At 47.9% G+C, this 13,198-nt stretch overlaps 1 protein-coding gene across 1 annotated transcript in view; it reads right to left on the bottom strand.

The window, feature by feature from the left end:
• sntb2 (syntrophin, beta 2) overlaps window positions 1-9,679 on the bottom strand; it is a 31,526-nt gene extending 21,847 nt beyond the window's left edge. Inside the window, exon 1 of the mRNA XM_083654487.1 lies at window positions 8,867-9,679. Within this exon, the coding sequence (XP_083510613.1) occupies window positions 8,867-9,590 (724 nt within the window). The 5' untranslated portion in view covers window positions 9,591-9,679. The remainder of the gene's footprint in view (window positions 1-8,866) is intronic.
• Window positions 9,680-13,198: the final 3,519 nt, after the last annotated feature.

Here is a 13,198-nt window from a genome sequence, read left to right as displayed (position 1 = left end):
GCCACTTATAAAATATAGAGTTCACATTTAATAGGTACTTGTGACTAATTTGTTTTTTACAAGTCACTTTTCTGATTTCATACCCAGCAGAGTGTTACAGCATCATTGTCCCACGCGGTCTGTCTGAACCAGGTCAGAGAGGAGCGAACACAGAAGGGGCCAGGTGTGATATGACGTGTGTGTGACGAGACCAGGGAATTCATTTCTCCCGTGTGTGTGTGTGTGTGCGTGTGTGTGTGTGTGTGTGTGTGAGAGAGTGAGTGAGTGAGTGAGTGAGAGAGAGAGAGAGAAAGAAAGAGAGAGCTGACCCAGCCATGTGTGACCATGTACAGTCTTGTGTATGCAATTATGCTTGCATGTGTGCATGCTTATGCTTATGCGTGTGTGTGTGTGTGTGTGTGTGTGTGTGTGTGTGTGTGTGTGTGTGTGTGTGTGAGTGCATGCGTGCGTGCGTGCGTGTGTGAGAGTGCGTGTGTATGTGTGTGTGTGTGAGTGCGTGCGTGCGTGTGTTCGAGAGAGAGTGCGTGTGTGTGTGTGTGTGTGTGTGTGTGTGTGATGAATCTATTCCTCTGCAACACCACAACTTGACACTTAGGGATGCCCAGAATATCGCTCTAACTAGGCCCACCCTGCAGTGGAGTTCATCATGAGACAGTACTACTGACTTATATATAGACCCTTTTCACAGCAACCGTTTTGAGGTGGCAAAGTAGGAAGTAAAGCAGCTGTAAATAATACCATGAATGATGGTTCCATTCCATTTAGGCGTTCCAGTGCCAGGGCCCTCATTAATGTTATTAAGGGTTACACCTGCTTTACTTCCTGCCTTTACCACCTGAAAACGGTTGCTGTGAAAAGGGCCTATTATCTGTCTGCTCCATTTTTATTTTATTTTATTTATTTATTTTGCAATTGCTGTGATGGCTGCGCTGCATTCAAAGACTATTTCCTTGTTTGTAACACGTTGACTCACTATGGCTATTAAAGTTATCTTGAATCTGGATGGAATGTTATGGGTGGCTCGCGCAGGCTTACGCTCCGCGGCGGGGGGGGGGGGGGGGTGCTCTCGCCCGGCCGGGCGAGGACAGCGAGCGGGCGGAGCTAACGGATGGTCGACCCTGGCGTTGGCCTCGTCAGGGCCGTCCCCGTTTCATCAATGGCCTCTTTGTCTGCTTCTGTGCTTTATTCCTCCAATCAGGCACACAACAATGGGCTCCTCCTGCATCTCCTTCCACTGAGCAGCAGGCTGAGGAAGACCTGAGGAGGAGGAGCTGCTGGTGCAACCAGCCTGAACTAATCACTGCAACATATGGGCCATCATGTCAGTCTGTCAGCTGCTGGAAGGATGGGGGGGGGGACTAGCAGTATGTCATGTTTAGGATGGGTGTGTGACGTGAACAGAACCAGACCAGTCCATTCATATTGCTGTGGCCTCGGAGTGTGTGGCTCTCGCTCCCAAAGCCACAAATCCCACAAGCTGGATGGACCCCAACAGGATGATGACCTCCACATGATGACACATGTGGAGCTGTCATGTATACAAGCACCAGGAGACGGGTTACAGAGCCGCTGTGAAAAAGGCCCATCTCTACAGAGCCGCTGTGAAAAAGGCCCATCTCAACAAGTCATGTTGACTGTTCTCCTGTTTGTTGCTGGAATTTTCTCAGAACAAGTGTCAAGTAGGGCTGCAACTAACCGTTATTTTAATTATCAATGAATCTATCGATTTTTTTTTATTTATTTTTTTACAAATTCATGAGAAATTTAGTTATAAAATATCACAAATAATGACCAATGCCCATTCCCAAAGCTTAAAGTGATTCTTATAATTGCTTGTTTTGCCCAGCAGCAAAAAAGAAAGGGAAAAAAAGTGTTGATTGAATTCTAATATGAAACGGGGAAAAAGACGCAAATCTTAGCCGTTGTAGAGCTGTACTTGTTTTATCCTGGTTGCTGCTCCATCCTCTGCCAATCTGGGGAGAGCCGAAACTGGCTCCATGCTTCCTCCGAGACATGGGCAGTTAGCCAGCCGCTTCTTTTCACCTGACAGGGGAAGCTTCACCGGTAGGACATAGCACGTGGGAGGATCACGCTATTCCAACCAGTTCCCCTCCCTCCGAACAGGCACGGGGAGAACATGCAAACTCCACAAAGAAAGGCCCTTTTGACGACCCCACCTGGGCGGCGGGCACTTGAGGACACGCGGACGGGCACGCATTCCTTCAGCGCTCGCAGCGTCCCAGGTGGGAATCGAACCCAGGACCTTCTAGCTGTGAGCCGACAGCGCTTACCACTGCACCACCGTACCCCCTACTTGTTAAATGACTACAAAACATTCATCAATTTGAATTAGCAAAATTATCCTCAATTAGCCTAATTTTCTGTTGATGGACTAATCGATTAGTCGACTAATCATTTCAGCATTAGCGTCAATAGTGTGAGGCGCAGAATCACGCAGATCGCTCCGCTCGTCACGGAGAAAAAAATCAGACTTGATTCAGGATATTTCTTGCAGTGTGGAAGTATTTGCTGAGCTACTACGGGCCAAATGCGCTTTTAATGCCGCCAGTTCTGATAAGCGAGGTTGAGCACTGATTCAATCGGATCAAATAAACAGACTGTATCCCCTCCATTTTACCATTTTACATCATCACTTCCTCTAACCCTGCATAACCCCCCCCCCTCTCTCTCCAAGCGTCCAGGCCGGAGCCCGGTGGTGACCTTTGCCCCCGTATGCGTGCATACAACTGCGGGGGCCAGGAATGTGGGGCGCCTAAGCTAATTGTGAAAATATCTGGGCGGGTTTCTGTCGTGTTTACACGCGGCAGCGGTCTGGACTAGGGGTGGGACAAAATATCGATACCCACGTTATCGCGATATTTCCACCCGCGATACGTTATCGATACACTGGCGCCAAGTATCGATATGTTTATTAATTTTTTTTTTTTTTTTTTTTTTTTTTTAATAAACAGGCTAAAATATTATGCTGTGTGTGGTAGTTGAAACATAGTTTCAAGTTGACTTTATTTATGTTTGTAGTTGAAACAAAAACATAACTACTGTAGGCTACATGAATGGAAATGTTTGATCATTAATATCTACTTTTAGAAATTATATAGGTAGGTAGGTAGGTTATATAGGTTTTCTTGTTTTAATAGTAATAATAAAAAGACTTAATGTGTAACTTTTCCTCCGTGGTATCGAAAATGGTATGAGTGAGTGAGTGAACTCAGAGAGTTCATGTCAATTCTGCTAATAAATGCATAATACATGATTTTTTGCCTTCAGAGGTATTTTTTTCACTTGTTACACAGGTATCGTGATGTATCGTCTTCCAATATATCGCAGTATCGCAGTATCGCAGTATCGTGATATATCGTTATCGAGGGCCAAGTATCGTGACGATATCGTATCGTGAGCTACTCAGCGATTCCCACCCCTAGTCTGGACATTCAAGTCTCGTACCGACCCACTGTCATTCGTTCCCCCCAGACCCGTGGGAGCCTACAAGGGAGAGAGAGAGAGAGGAGGGGGGAGGGGAGGGGAGGAGTCAGTCCACAAACTCCACAACTCAGCGCCTGTCCAACAGGCAAACAGTGACAGGCAGCTGACACATTCCTCCAAACCGACTGTCATGTTTGGCTTCACGTCGTCGCTGCATCCTCCTATCTGTGGCACGCGGGAATGCATCGGCCTTTCCCGGGGAAAGAGGGGTTGATTTGGGGTCGACTTGGTTCAAAGACGTGTGGAAGTGTGTCGCACATTGATCAGTTCGAGCTCGTCAGTATTCATCCGGCGTTCATTTCCAAACCATTAAGCGCTGCGTTTAGCCATTCCTGAACCCTAAGTTTCCTAAAGCCTGAGGGCCCTGTGGCTTCTCTCTCTTTCCACGGTTCTGCTGTGAGGCCCAGGTCCACATCAGCATGCACACTTTGTGCTGTGCACATGTCTCCGCATCTCTCTCTGCACATGGGTCAGAACATCTTTCTGCACATGGGTCAGAACATCTCTCTGCACATGGGTCAGAACATCTCTGTGCACATGGGTCAGAACATCTCTCTGCACATGGGTCAGAACATCTCTCTGCACATGGGTCACAACATCTCTCTGCACATGGGTCAGAACATCTCTCTGCACATGGGTCAGAACATCTCTCTGCACATGAGTCAGAACATCTCTCTGCACATGGGTCAGAACATCTCTCTGCACATGAGTCAGAACATCTCTCTGCACATGGGTCAGAACATCTCTCTGCACATGGGTCAGAACATCTCTCTGCACATGGGTCAGAACATCTCTCTGCACATGAGTCAGAACATCTCTCTGCACATGGGTCAGAACATCTCTCTGCACATGGGTCACAACATCTCTCTGCACATGGGTCAGAACATCTCTCTGCACATGGGTCAGAACATCTCTCTGCACATGGGTCAGAACATCTCTCTGCACATGGGTCAGAACATCTCTCTGCACACGAGTAAACTGCGACTTCCTTGACATGCAAAGTTCTGATTTAAATTGACAAAATTAACGTTGGCACCCCGTGGCACAATTGAAATGGGATCAAAAAAGTCACATTATTCTCCGTTCGCTGCCATTCATATTTTTCTCAGCGCTGGTACAGGGAGAAGCAGACAGGAAGTGACGTTTCACTTTGGCTCTGTATTTGTTTGCCCCTCGCCCTCCTGGACCATGTGACTGCAGCCACACACAGAGAGACAGAATATGGGATTTGCTCTTGTTGACAGAGTGACCTCTCCTCTTATCTAAAAGAACCCACACTCACTCAAATAGAACAGCACAATGTATCTAACTTTGACTTTGACCACAACTGTGTGCTGACTTTTCCTGTTGACACTAATCAAAGGCTTCTGTTCTGTTGATACTATGTAACCCCTCCTCCTTCCATGCTGCCACAAACATTAACAGCTGCCCGGCTGTGGACTGTTTGCTTATGAGAGGGTGTCTGTTGTGACATCTTAGTAAGTTATAGAAATGGTTATTGTGTCGATGAAAGCTACAATAAGACTGGTCCCGATTGTTCGCTTGGTGTGACATAATTTCAGATATGGCTTCCATTCCAAAAATGCACTTCTGGTGATTTTTGCTTGATGTTTTTGCTCTCCATTCTAGTGATAAAACAAAACACCCAATGTGGACTTGCTTTAGGCTATAGAGCTCAACGGTCACGTGACATGTCTTGCCCCGGAAGTGAGTTTCTCATTCATTTTCTTCATAGACATTTCAAAAAACCTTCTATAACGAGCTTTAAGGCTGGACGCAAGCCACCCTGTGACCTACTGTATCGTGAATGACCATAAAACATTTCACTTGGAGCAAAAACAAAAAATAAAGACGGGGAAAATTCATCCCCCCAAAATGTTATATTTGCTCCAACTGAAATGTTTTATGGTCACTCACGATTCAGTAGGTCATGGGTTGGCTTGGTTCCAGCCTTAAAACTCATTGTATACGGATTTTTCTAAATGTCTATGGAGACACCTTGCTAGGGTTCCCACGGGTCCTTGAAATCCTTGAAAGTGAATTTGAGGAAAAAATCCGGGTCTTGAAAGTTTGAGAAAATAGACATGGGCTGCTTGAATATATAGATTGTGTGCAAGAATAGCAAATAGCAATTTGAAGTTATTTTGATATAGATTAGGATATCTATAGATATTTGTTATAGGTTTAATTAATAGCCTACTAACAGCCCAGTTGCGAAGTGTTCACACATGTAAGCCTCTCTCTTTTGACTTGTCTGTGAGCTTCTGTAAGGCCTGCTAGTTCTCATTATAAAGATGCTCAATGTTGTAATAGTGCTGTAACCTGGAGGTAGCCTGGAGGTCACTGGATTTGATGATTAAGAACCAGTAAACCTCATGAACGTGACCTCAGAAAGAGAAGTGGGAAGTTTAGTTAGTTCAGTTATGTTTATAGCCCCTTATCATCACACAAGTAGTATGCCTCATCACAGTATACTACATCAACTACACCCAACACCACACACCTCACCAACAAGGCCCGGAAATCCCTTCCACCAAGGACATCACCAACATGACCCATAAAACCCACTACGTCCTCCACCTGAACTCAGCTGAACACCCCCCCCCCCCCTCCCCCCAATGATATGAGCACCCCCCCCCCCCCAAACTGTAACTCATATCTAATTTAATGCCTGTTTAACTGGGACTGTAAATCCATGTAAATTCCCTGCCTATTTAATGCCTATTTAACTCAGAAGGTAAATTTCATGTAAATCCAATGTAAACTCATACTCTGACTGTAAATTCATGTAAATTCACTGCCTTATTTAATGCCTATTTAACTCAGACTGTAAATCTCATGTAAATTCAACGTAAATTCAGATTTAATATCCACGGAATTGCCTTTAGTTATCTTCCTACTTCTTTATCTCTGTATATTGACCTGACCACTACGCTGCATACATTCATTCATTCATTCATTCTCAAATACACTGCTACCGCATGCGCTAGGACGTGTCATCAGTGATGTTATCTGGGGTCGTAAGGTGTTTCGGGTCTGTCAACATCATACACCCTCGCCCAGTAGACCCAGCCGAGGCCAATTAAGACCCCGACTCACGTCCCAGAAGCCGCTACGGATCAGCCTTACTACTCTATCTGCAACGTTGCCCGCGGGAGGGGTAAAAGAGAACCCAATCCGCTGCAATAGAGCTAGTGCTACGCCGCAGTATTGGCCCTTCGGTGCATGGAGGATCTAGGCTCTGTGGGTTTCTCCCGGCCGTGCTCCTCCTTCGTCTCACCAGACCCCCCTCATGACAAAGGCAATCCAGAGGCTGAAGGGATGCCTCAAGGACGCCTCAAGAGGGCCTGTGCGCTGCACGTCATTTACCTGCGTCGAGCACCTCGCTCTAGCCTGGAGGACCCCAGGCCGCGCCGATCTTGCGCAGATTTTCAGGAGGCTAATCCGTAGCGTTTGTGGATTTCTCCCTCACGAGAGAGCCAAGATGGGGTGCTAATCCCATCCCGTACCGGGTTGCCGTCTCTCCGGCCGTCAACTGTCTCTCCAGCTCGTCACCAAACTATACTTGGTTGTCACCTAGTCTTTCCTAAGTGTCACTGGCCAGAGGCAAGCCAGGGTTCTACATTCTCAAATACACTGCTACCGCATGCGCTAGGACGTGTCATCAGTGATGTTATCTGGGGTCGTAAGGTGTTTCGGGTCTGTCAACATCATACACCCTCGCCCAGTAGACCCAGCCGAGGCCAATTAAGACCCCGACTCACGTCCCAGAAGCCGCTACGGATCAGCCTTACTACTCTATCTGCAACGTTGCCCGCGGGAGGGGTAAAAGAGAACCCAATCCGCTGCAATAGAGCTAGTGCTACGCCGCAGTATTGGCCCTTCGGTGCATGGAGGATCTAGGCTCTGTGGGTTTCTCCCGGCCGTGCTCCTCCTTCGTCTCACCAGACCCCCCTCATGACAAAGGCAATCCAGAGGCTGAAGGGATGCCTCAAGGACGCCTCAAGAGGGCCTGTGCGCTGCACGTCATTTACCTGCGTCGAGCACCTCGCTCTAGCCTGGAGGACCCCAGGCCGCGCCGATCTTGCGCAGATTTTCAGGAGGCTAATCCGTAGCGTTTGTGGATTTCTCCCTCACGAGAGAGCCAAGATGGGGTGCTAATCCCATCCCGTACCGGGTTGCCGTCTCTCCGGCCGTCAACTGTCTCTCCAGCTCGTCACCAAACTATACTTGGTTGTCACCTAGTCTTTCCTAAGTGTCACTGGCCAGAGGCAAGCCAGGGTTCTACATTCTCAAATACACTGCTACCGCATGCGCTAGGACGTGTCATCAGTGATGTTATCTGGGGTCGTAAGGTGTTTCGGGTCTGTCAACATCATACACCCTCGCCCAGTAGACCCAGCCGAGGCCAATTAAGACCCCGACTCACGTCCCAGAAGCCGCTACGGATCAGCCTTACTACTCTATCTGCAACGTTGCCCGCGGGAGGGGTAAAAGAGAACCCAATCCGCTGCAATAGAGCTAGTGCTACGCCGCAGTATTGGCCCTTCGGTGCATGGAGGATCTAGGCTCTGTGGGTTTCTCCCGGCCGTGCTCCTCCTTCGTCTCACCAGACCCCCCTCATGACAAAGGCAATCCAGAGGCTGAAGGGATGCCTCAAGGACGCCTCAAGAGGGCCTGTGCGCTGCACGTCATTTACCTGCGTCGAGCACCTCGCTCTAGCCTGGAGGACCCCAGGCCGCGCCGATCTTGCGCAGATTTTCAGGAGGCTAATCCGTAGCGTTTGTGGATTTCTCCCTCACGAGAGAGCCAAGATGGGGTGCTAATCCCATCCCGTACCGGGTTGCCGTCTCTCCGGCCGTCAACTGTCTCTCCAGCTCGTCACCAAACTATACTTGGTTGTCACCTAGTCTTTCCTAAGTGTCACTGGCCAGAGGCAAGCCAGGGTTCTACATTCTCAAATACACTGCTACCGCATGCGCTAGGACGTGTCATCAGTGATACAAAGACAAATGATTATGTAACTTCCATACTGTGGCAATACAAGTGATTCTGATTCTGAACATAGGTCATGAATATAAATGTTTACTACATTACATTACAATACTTGACAAACAGCATCTTTTGAACTGTGGGAGGAAACCGGAGCACCTGGAGGAAACCCACGTAAACACGGGGAGAACACGCAAACTCCACACAGAAAGAAAGGACCGGGGTGGAGATTCGAACCCACGACCTTCTTTGCTGTGAGGCGACAGTGCTAACCACTGAGCCACGGTGCCGGAAGGAGAGCACATAACAACACAAGAGACTATAATCCCGGCCTTGCTGCAAATCCCCGCTCTCGCGTGGGCACACTCACCCTCCAGCGTCACCTCCTTGCCTGCCTTCTTCAGCGCCTGCACCGCCAGGTCGTGCGTCGCCTCCCGGAGGTCGTTCCCGTTCACCGACAGGATGGCGTCCCCCACGCGGAGCGCGCGGCTCTGGTCGGCGGCGAGCCCCGGGAAGATCTTGGAGATGAGGATGGGCATGCGGTTCTCGCGCCCTCCCTTGATACTGATGCCCAGCCCGCCGGACTCCTGTTTGACAACTCGCACTTTCCGCACCGCCTCCGAGGCGCCGTCCAAGTTGACGCCGGGAGCCTCGCCTCCACCCTGCCTCGAGCCGGAGCTGGACCCGGGGCTGCCGTAGCTCGAGCCGGGGCTTCCGAAGTCAGAGTTCGAGCCGTTATTCGCGTACTTCCCGGGGCTGTTTATACCGTAGTTGGCGTCGTATTGACCCCGGCTGCCGCCCCCGCGCCCCGGGCTGCCGCTGCGCCCTTGCCGCCCCTGGCTCGGCTGTTGGTCTTGACTTTGGTGCCTTGGGTTCCCCGGAGCCGCTCCCACCGGGTCGTTTCCGTTCGATATGCCATTTCTCAGGCCCGCCGAGGAGTTGTAATCCAAGTGATTGGCCCCCTGTCCGGTCGCGTCCGCCTCGGCCGTTAAAGTGAGCGTTTCTCGGGTGAGTTCGGCGGCCACTCGGATCCAACGGTCTCGGAGCAGAAGGTCCAGTTGACCGTTTTTGTCCGCTCGGGTCCAAACTGCCATGCCTCTGGACTGCTCCCTCCGAGGCGGGCCACGCTCTGCTCACACTGAACTCATCAGCAACTTTTTTCCTCTTCAGAGTGCGCACAAGCAAGCAGCAAACTAGGCTGCACTTCCCCGCATCGACACACCCACTCACACACACACACACACGCTGACTGCAGGAAACGGACTGAGAGAAGAGCTGCCTACTAGACTAGAGACTTGTGTAGTGTTAGCAACAATAAGCATTTCCGGGGGCGGTTTTTTCCAAAATAAAAGAACGATTCTGCACAAGTCTAGATACCTGTCGCTCGGTCAGTCACACACACACACACACACACACACACACACACACACACACACACACACACACACACACACACACACACACACACACACACACACACACACACACACACACACACACACACACACAGGTCAGTCACACACACACACACACACACACACACACACACACACACACACACACACACACACACACACAGGAATACCAGCTGTGTGTGTGTGTGTGTGTGTGTGTGTGTGTGTGTGTGTGTGTGTGTGTGTGTGTGTGTGTGTGTGTGTGTGTGACTGACCTGTGTGTGTGTGTGTGTGTGTGTGTGACTGACCTGTGTGTGTGTGTGTGTGTGTGTGTGTGTGTGTGTGTGTGTGTGTGTGCGTCTCTCTCTCAACACACAGCTTTAAACATAAAAAAAAACTCAAAAATAAGTTTGAGAGTACCTGTTCCTACCTACCATCCCCGACCAGCATTGACAAAACAAAAACAAAAAGAAACAAACAAAAACATGAAAAAGAAAAAGTGTGATGGAAGATTATGGAATATATGAATGTGATACAGTTTTGAAAAGATGAGATCTTCAGCGTTCAGAATCTGCAAAACAATTGCATGTTGTCCAAAATATGTCTTGACACACACACACACACACACACACACACACACACACACACACACCAGTGTTGGGGGTAACGCATTATAAAAGCAACGTATTACTGGTAAAGCCATTATAGTAGTCCAGGCATTTTATTTGACCACATAATGTGGGTCAACTCTTCACTAATTGCAACAAAATCAAACTCAATGGATTTTGTGTCCTCAATATGTTCTAAATGAGAGAAAAATATCTTAAGTAAGCCTATGAGGGAAACGTTTTGAAAACCACCTAAATATGATCCTACCAAAACAGACACAACAGGTGAATAGGGTAAAACAATTTTAATGAATAGATATCACCATGAAACTTCCCCAGTTGATTACCGTACTTACATTAAGTCAATTATCTTTTTGCATTACACGTTTTCTGAAATTGTATATTTAATTGTGCAAATGAGGAATAGCAAAGATTGAACACACCTGTGATGTGTGGGAAGACACCCTCCCCACACTGTTTGATTGACAGGTGATGTGTGGGAGGCTCCACCCACACTGTTTGATTGACAGGTGATGTGTGGGAAGAGGACACAGACAGGTATGGACTAGTAATTATCTCTCTATAATTCCAGTCCATCTGCATGTGTATTTGTGCATCTCGAGAACTGTTCTTCCGATCAACTTTGAACTCGACAGGTGTGCTCGTCCTGCCGACCACTGCAGAGTGCAGTGCTGAATTCTGTGTGAGACAGACAGATAGGATCACAGTTTTGCAGCAGAACACGGCTTTAGGCACTTTGCGACAGGACTACTACCCGATGGGTGAACGGGCACTGCACTACACTACAATACTCCCTGCTCTGTTTTTTTTATTATCAATAAAAATGTAATATTAACATTTTCCGATACATTTTATCAGAGCATCAATTAGCCTCCAAGTGTAGATTAATTTGATCTTCCTCTTTCATACTGTATCTGATGACAAATGGGTCAGCAGAGACACATCAGTGACAAAAATGATACAAAAATTAATAAAACATCCGTACAGTATTCCACCTTATGCTACAGTAGCAGTACCCTTATTGAAATGCAGCTTTCTGATCACCAAGGCCTTCCATGTGGGCACCCGGAACAGCTGAACCCAACGTGCTACAAGACAGTAAAACTCACAGACATGGCGTGGTCGTGTTTGTCGTTAGGTTTTTATTGCAGTTGAGGTTTGCTTTAGGGTTTACAAAACCAGAGCAGATTGCAAGCGTCCATGGGGAGTGAGAGAGAGGAGGGAGGGAGGGAGCTTCATCTGCTCGGTTCATGTCGTCGCCCCTCTGCCTCTTTCGGACAGCAGCTTCGCCCACGTTACATTCACAGTGTCCCCTTTTTCTGGACCATTAAAAATAAAACTTTTATTATGACGTGGTGTACACAACCTGACAACTGTACAATGTGTTCTTTTGGTGTCACTTAAGAGTAAGTTACATTCATGACAAAAGAAACAAGGCAACCACACAGGGAGCTAATATGCTAGGATTACATCTCCGCTCTTCCCTTCATATCACCCCCCCTCCCATAGCTTTCATTGCTCTTTCCAGCTGTGAGCATTGGGAAATGAAGTGGTGGTGCAACAGATAAGGCAGACATGGGATGAACTGCCTGGCACACGCTTTGTGTGTGTGTGTGTGTGTGTGTGTGTGGGCAGAGCACTTCAGCTAGGTGAGGTATGTATTGAGGATACTTGCAGGGCTGGGAGTGGAGTAGAGTGGGCGGGTGGTGGCGGTTTGGAGCAGCTACACTCTGACCAAAAAGGGTTCCATAAAGCAGTGGTTCTCAAACCTTTCCACATCAAGGACCCCCTAAACTGAATTAGACCACAGAGCCCCATCCACGGAGGTTTTGTCCCAGGGTCCCCCATCTGATAAGATTTCTGCTTTTTTATTTTTAATTATGAAAGTGTAGGAAACCCACAAATAGTCATACATTGTCATTGTGTTACTTATGGATGGAAGTATATAGTGAAAATTAATGATTCCCCTTTTTGCTGGGGACCCCCTGGAACCCCCTCAACGACCCCACTTTGAGAACCACTGCCATCCAGCACCAGCAAGTTGCTCTATAGGCTTGTGCCACAGCAGAACCCTTCATGGTGAATTAAAGAACCCTTTTGGTGAATTAAAGAAACCTTTTAGAAAGGTTCTCTATAGCACCATGCTCAAATGGCTCTACATTGGACCAAATTTATGGTGCTGGAAAGAACCATTTAAGAATACTTAAAACAGGCATGTCCAAAGTCCAGCCCAGGGGCCAATTGCGGCCCATGAACTGATTTCAAGCGGCCCTTGGCTTGTCTCTCAAAATATACTGTATGTGGCCCTCCACACAGTATTGGTTAATCAAGTAAGTTCACTTTGCGTTTTTTTCCGTTCACCTAACGATGACAGCAGCACTATCATACAGTCTGTAGACAAGCACCAAGTAGGAACAATGCAGGTGGAACTAATGTTTTCAGATGGTAAACAAAGTCCTTAGAGTATTGTACTGTATTGTATTGTATTGTATGTGATTTCTTTAAATAACCCTGATGCGAAAAGCAGCTGGCCCCCTGGTATTGCCATATTATCTAATCTGCCCCCATTCAATTGGACACCCCTGACTTAAAACAACCATGCTTATTTATTATGAATTCTCCTTTTTCTTTTATTTATGGTGCGGCGTTGTCTGTCTGTCTGTCCCCTCAAAAGTAGAC

Source organism: Poromitra crassiceps (assembly GCF_964638095.1).
Source record: "Poromitra crassiceps genome assembly, chromosome: 18".
In the NCBI taxonomy this organism is placed as follows: Eukaryota; Metazoa; Chordata; class Actinopteri; order Beryciformes; family Melamphaidae; genus Poromitra; species Poromitra crassiceps.
Note: the sequence above shows the minus strand (reverse complement) of the source record. Positions and strands in the feature narration are given on the sequence as shown.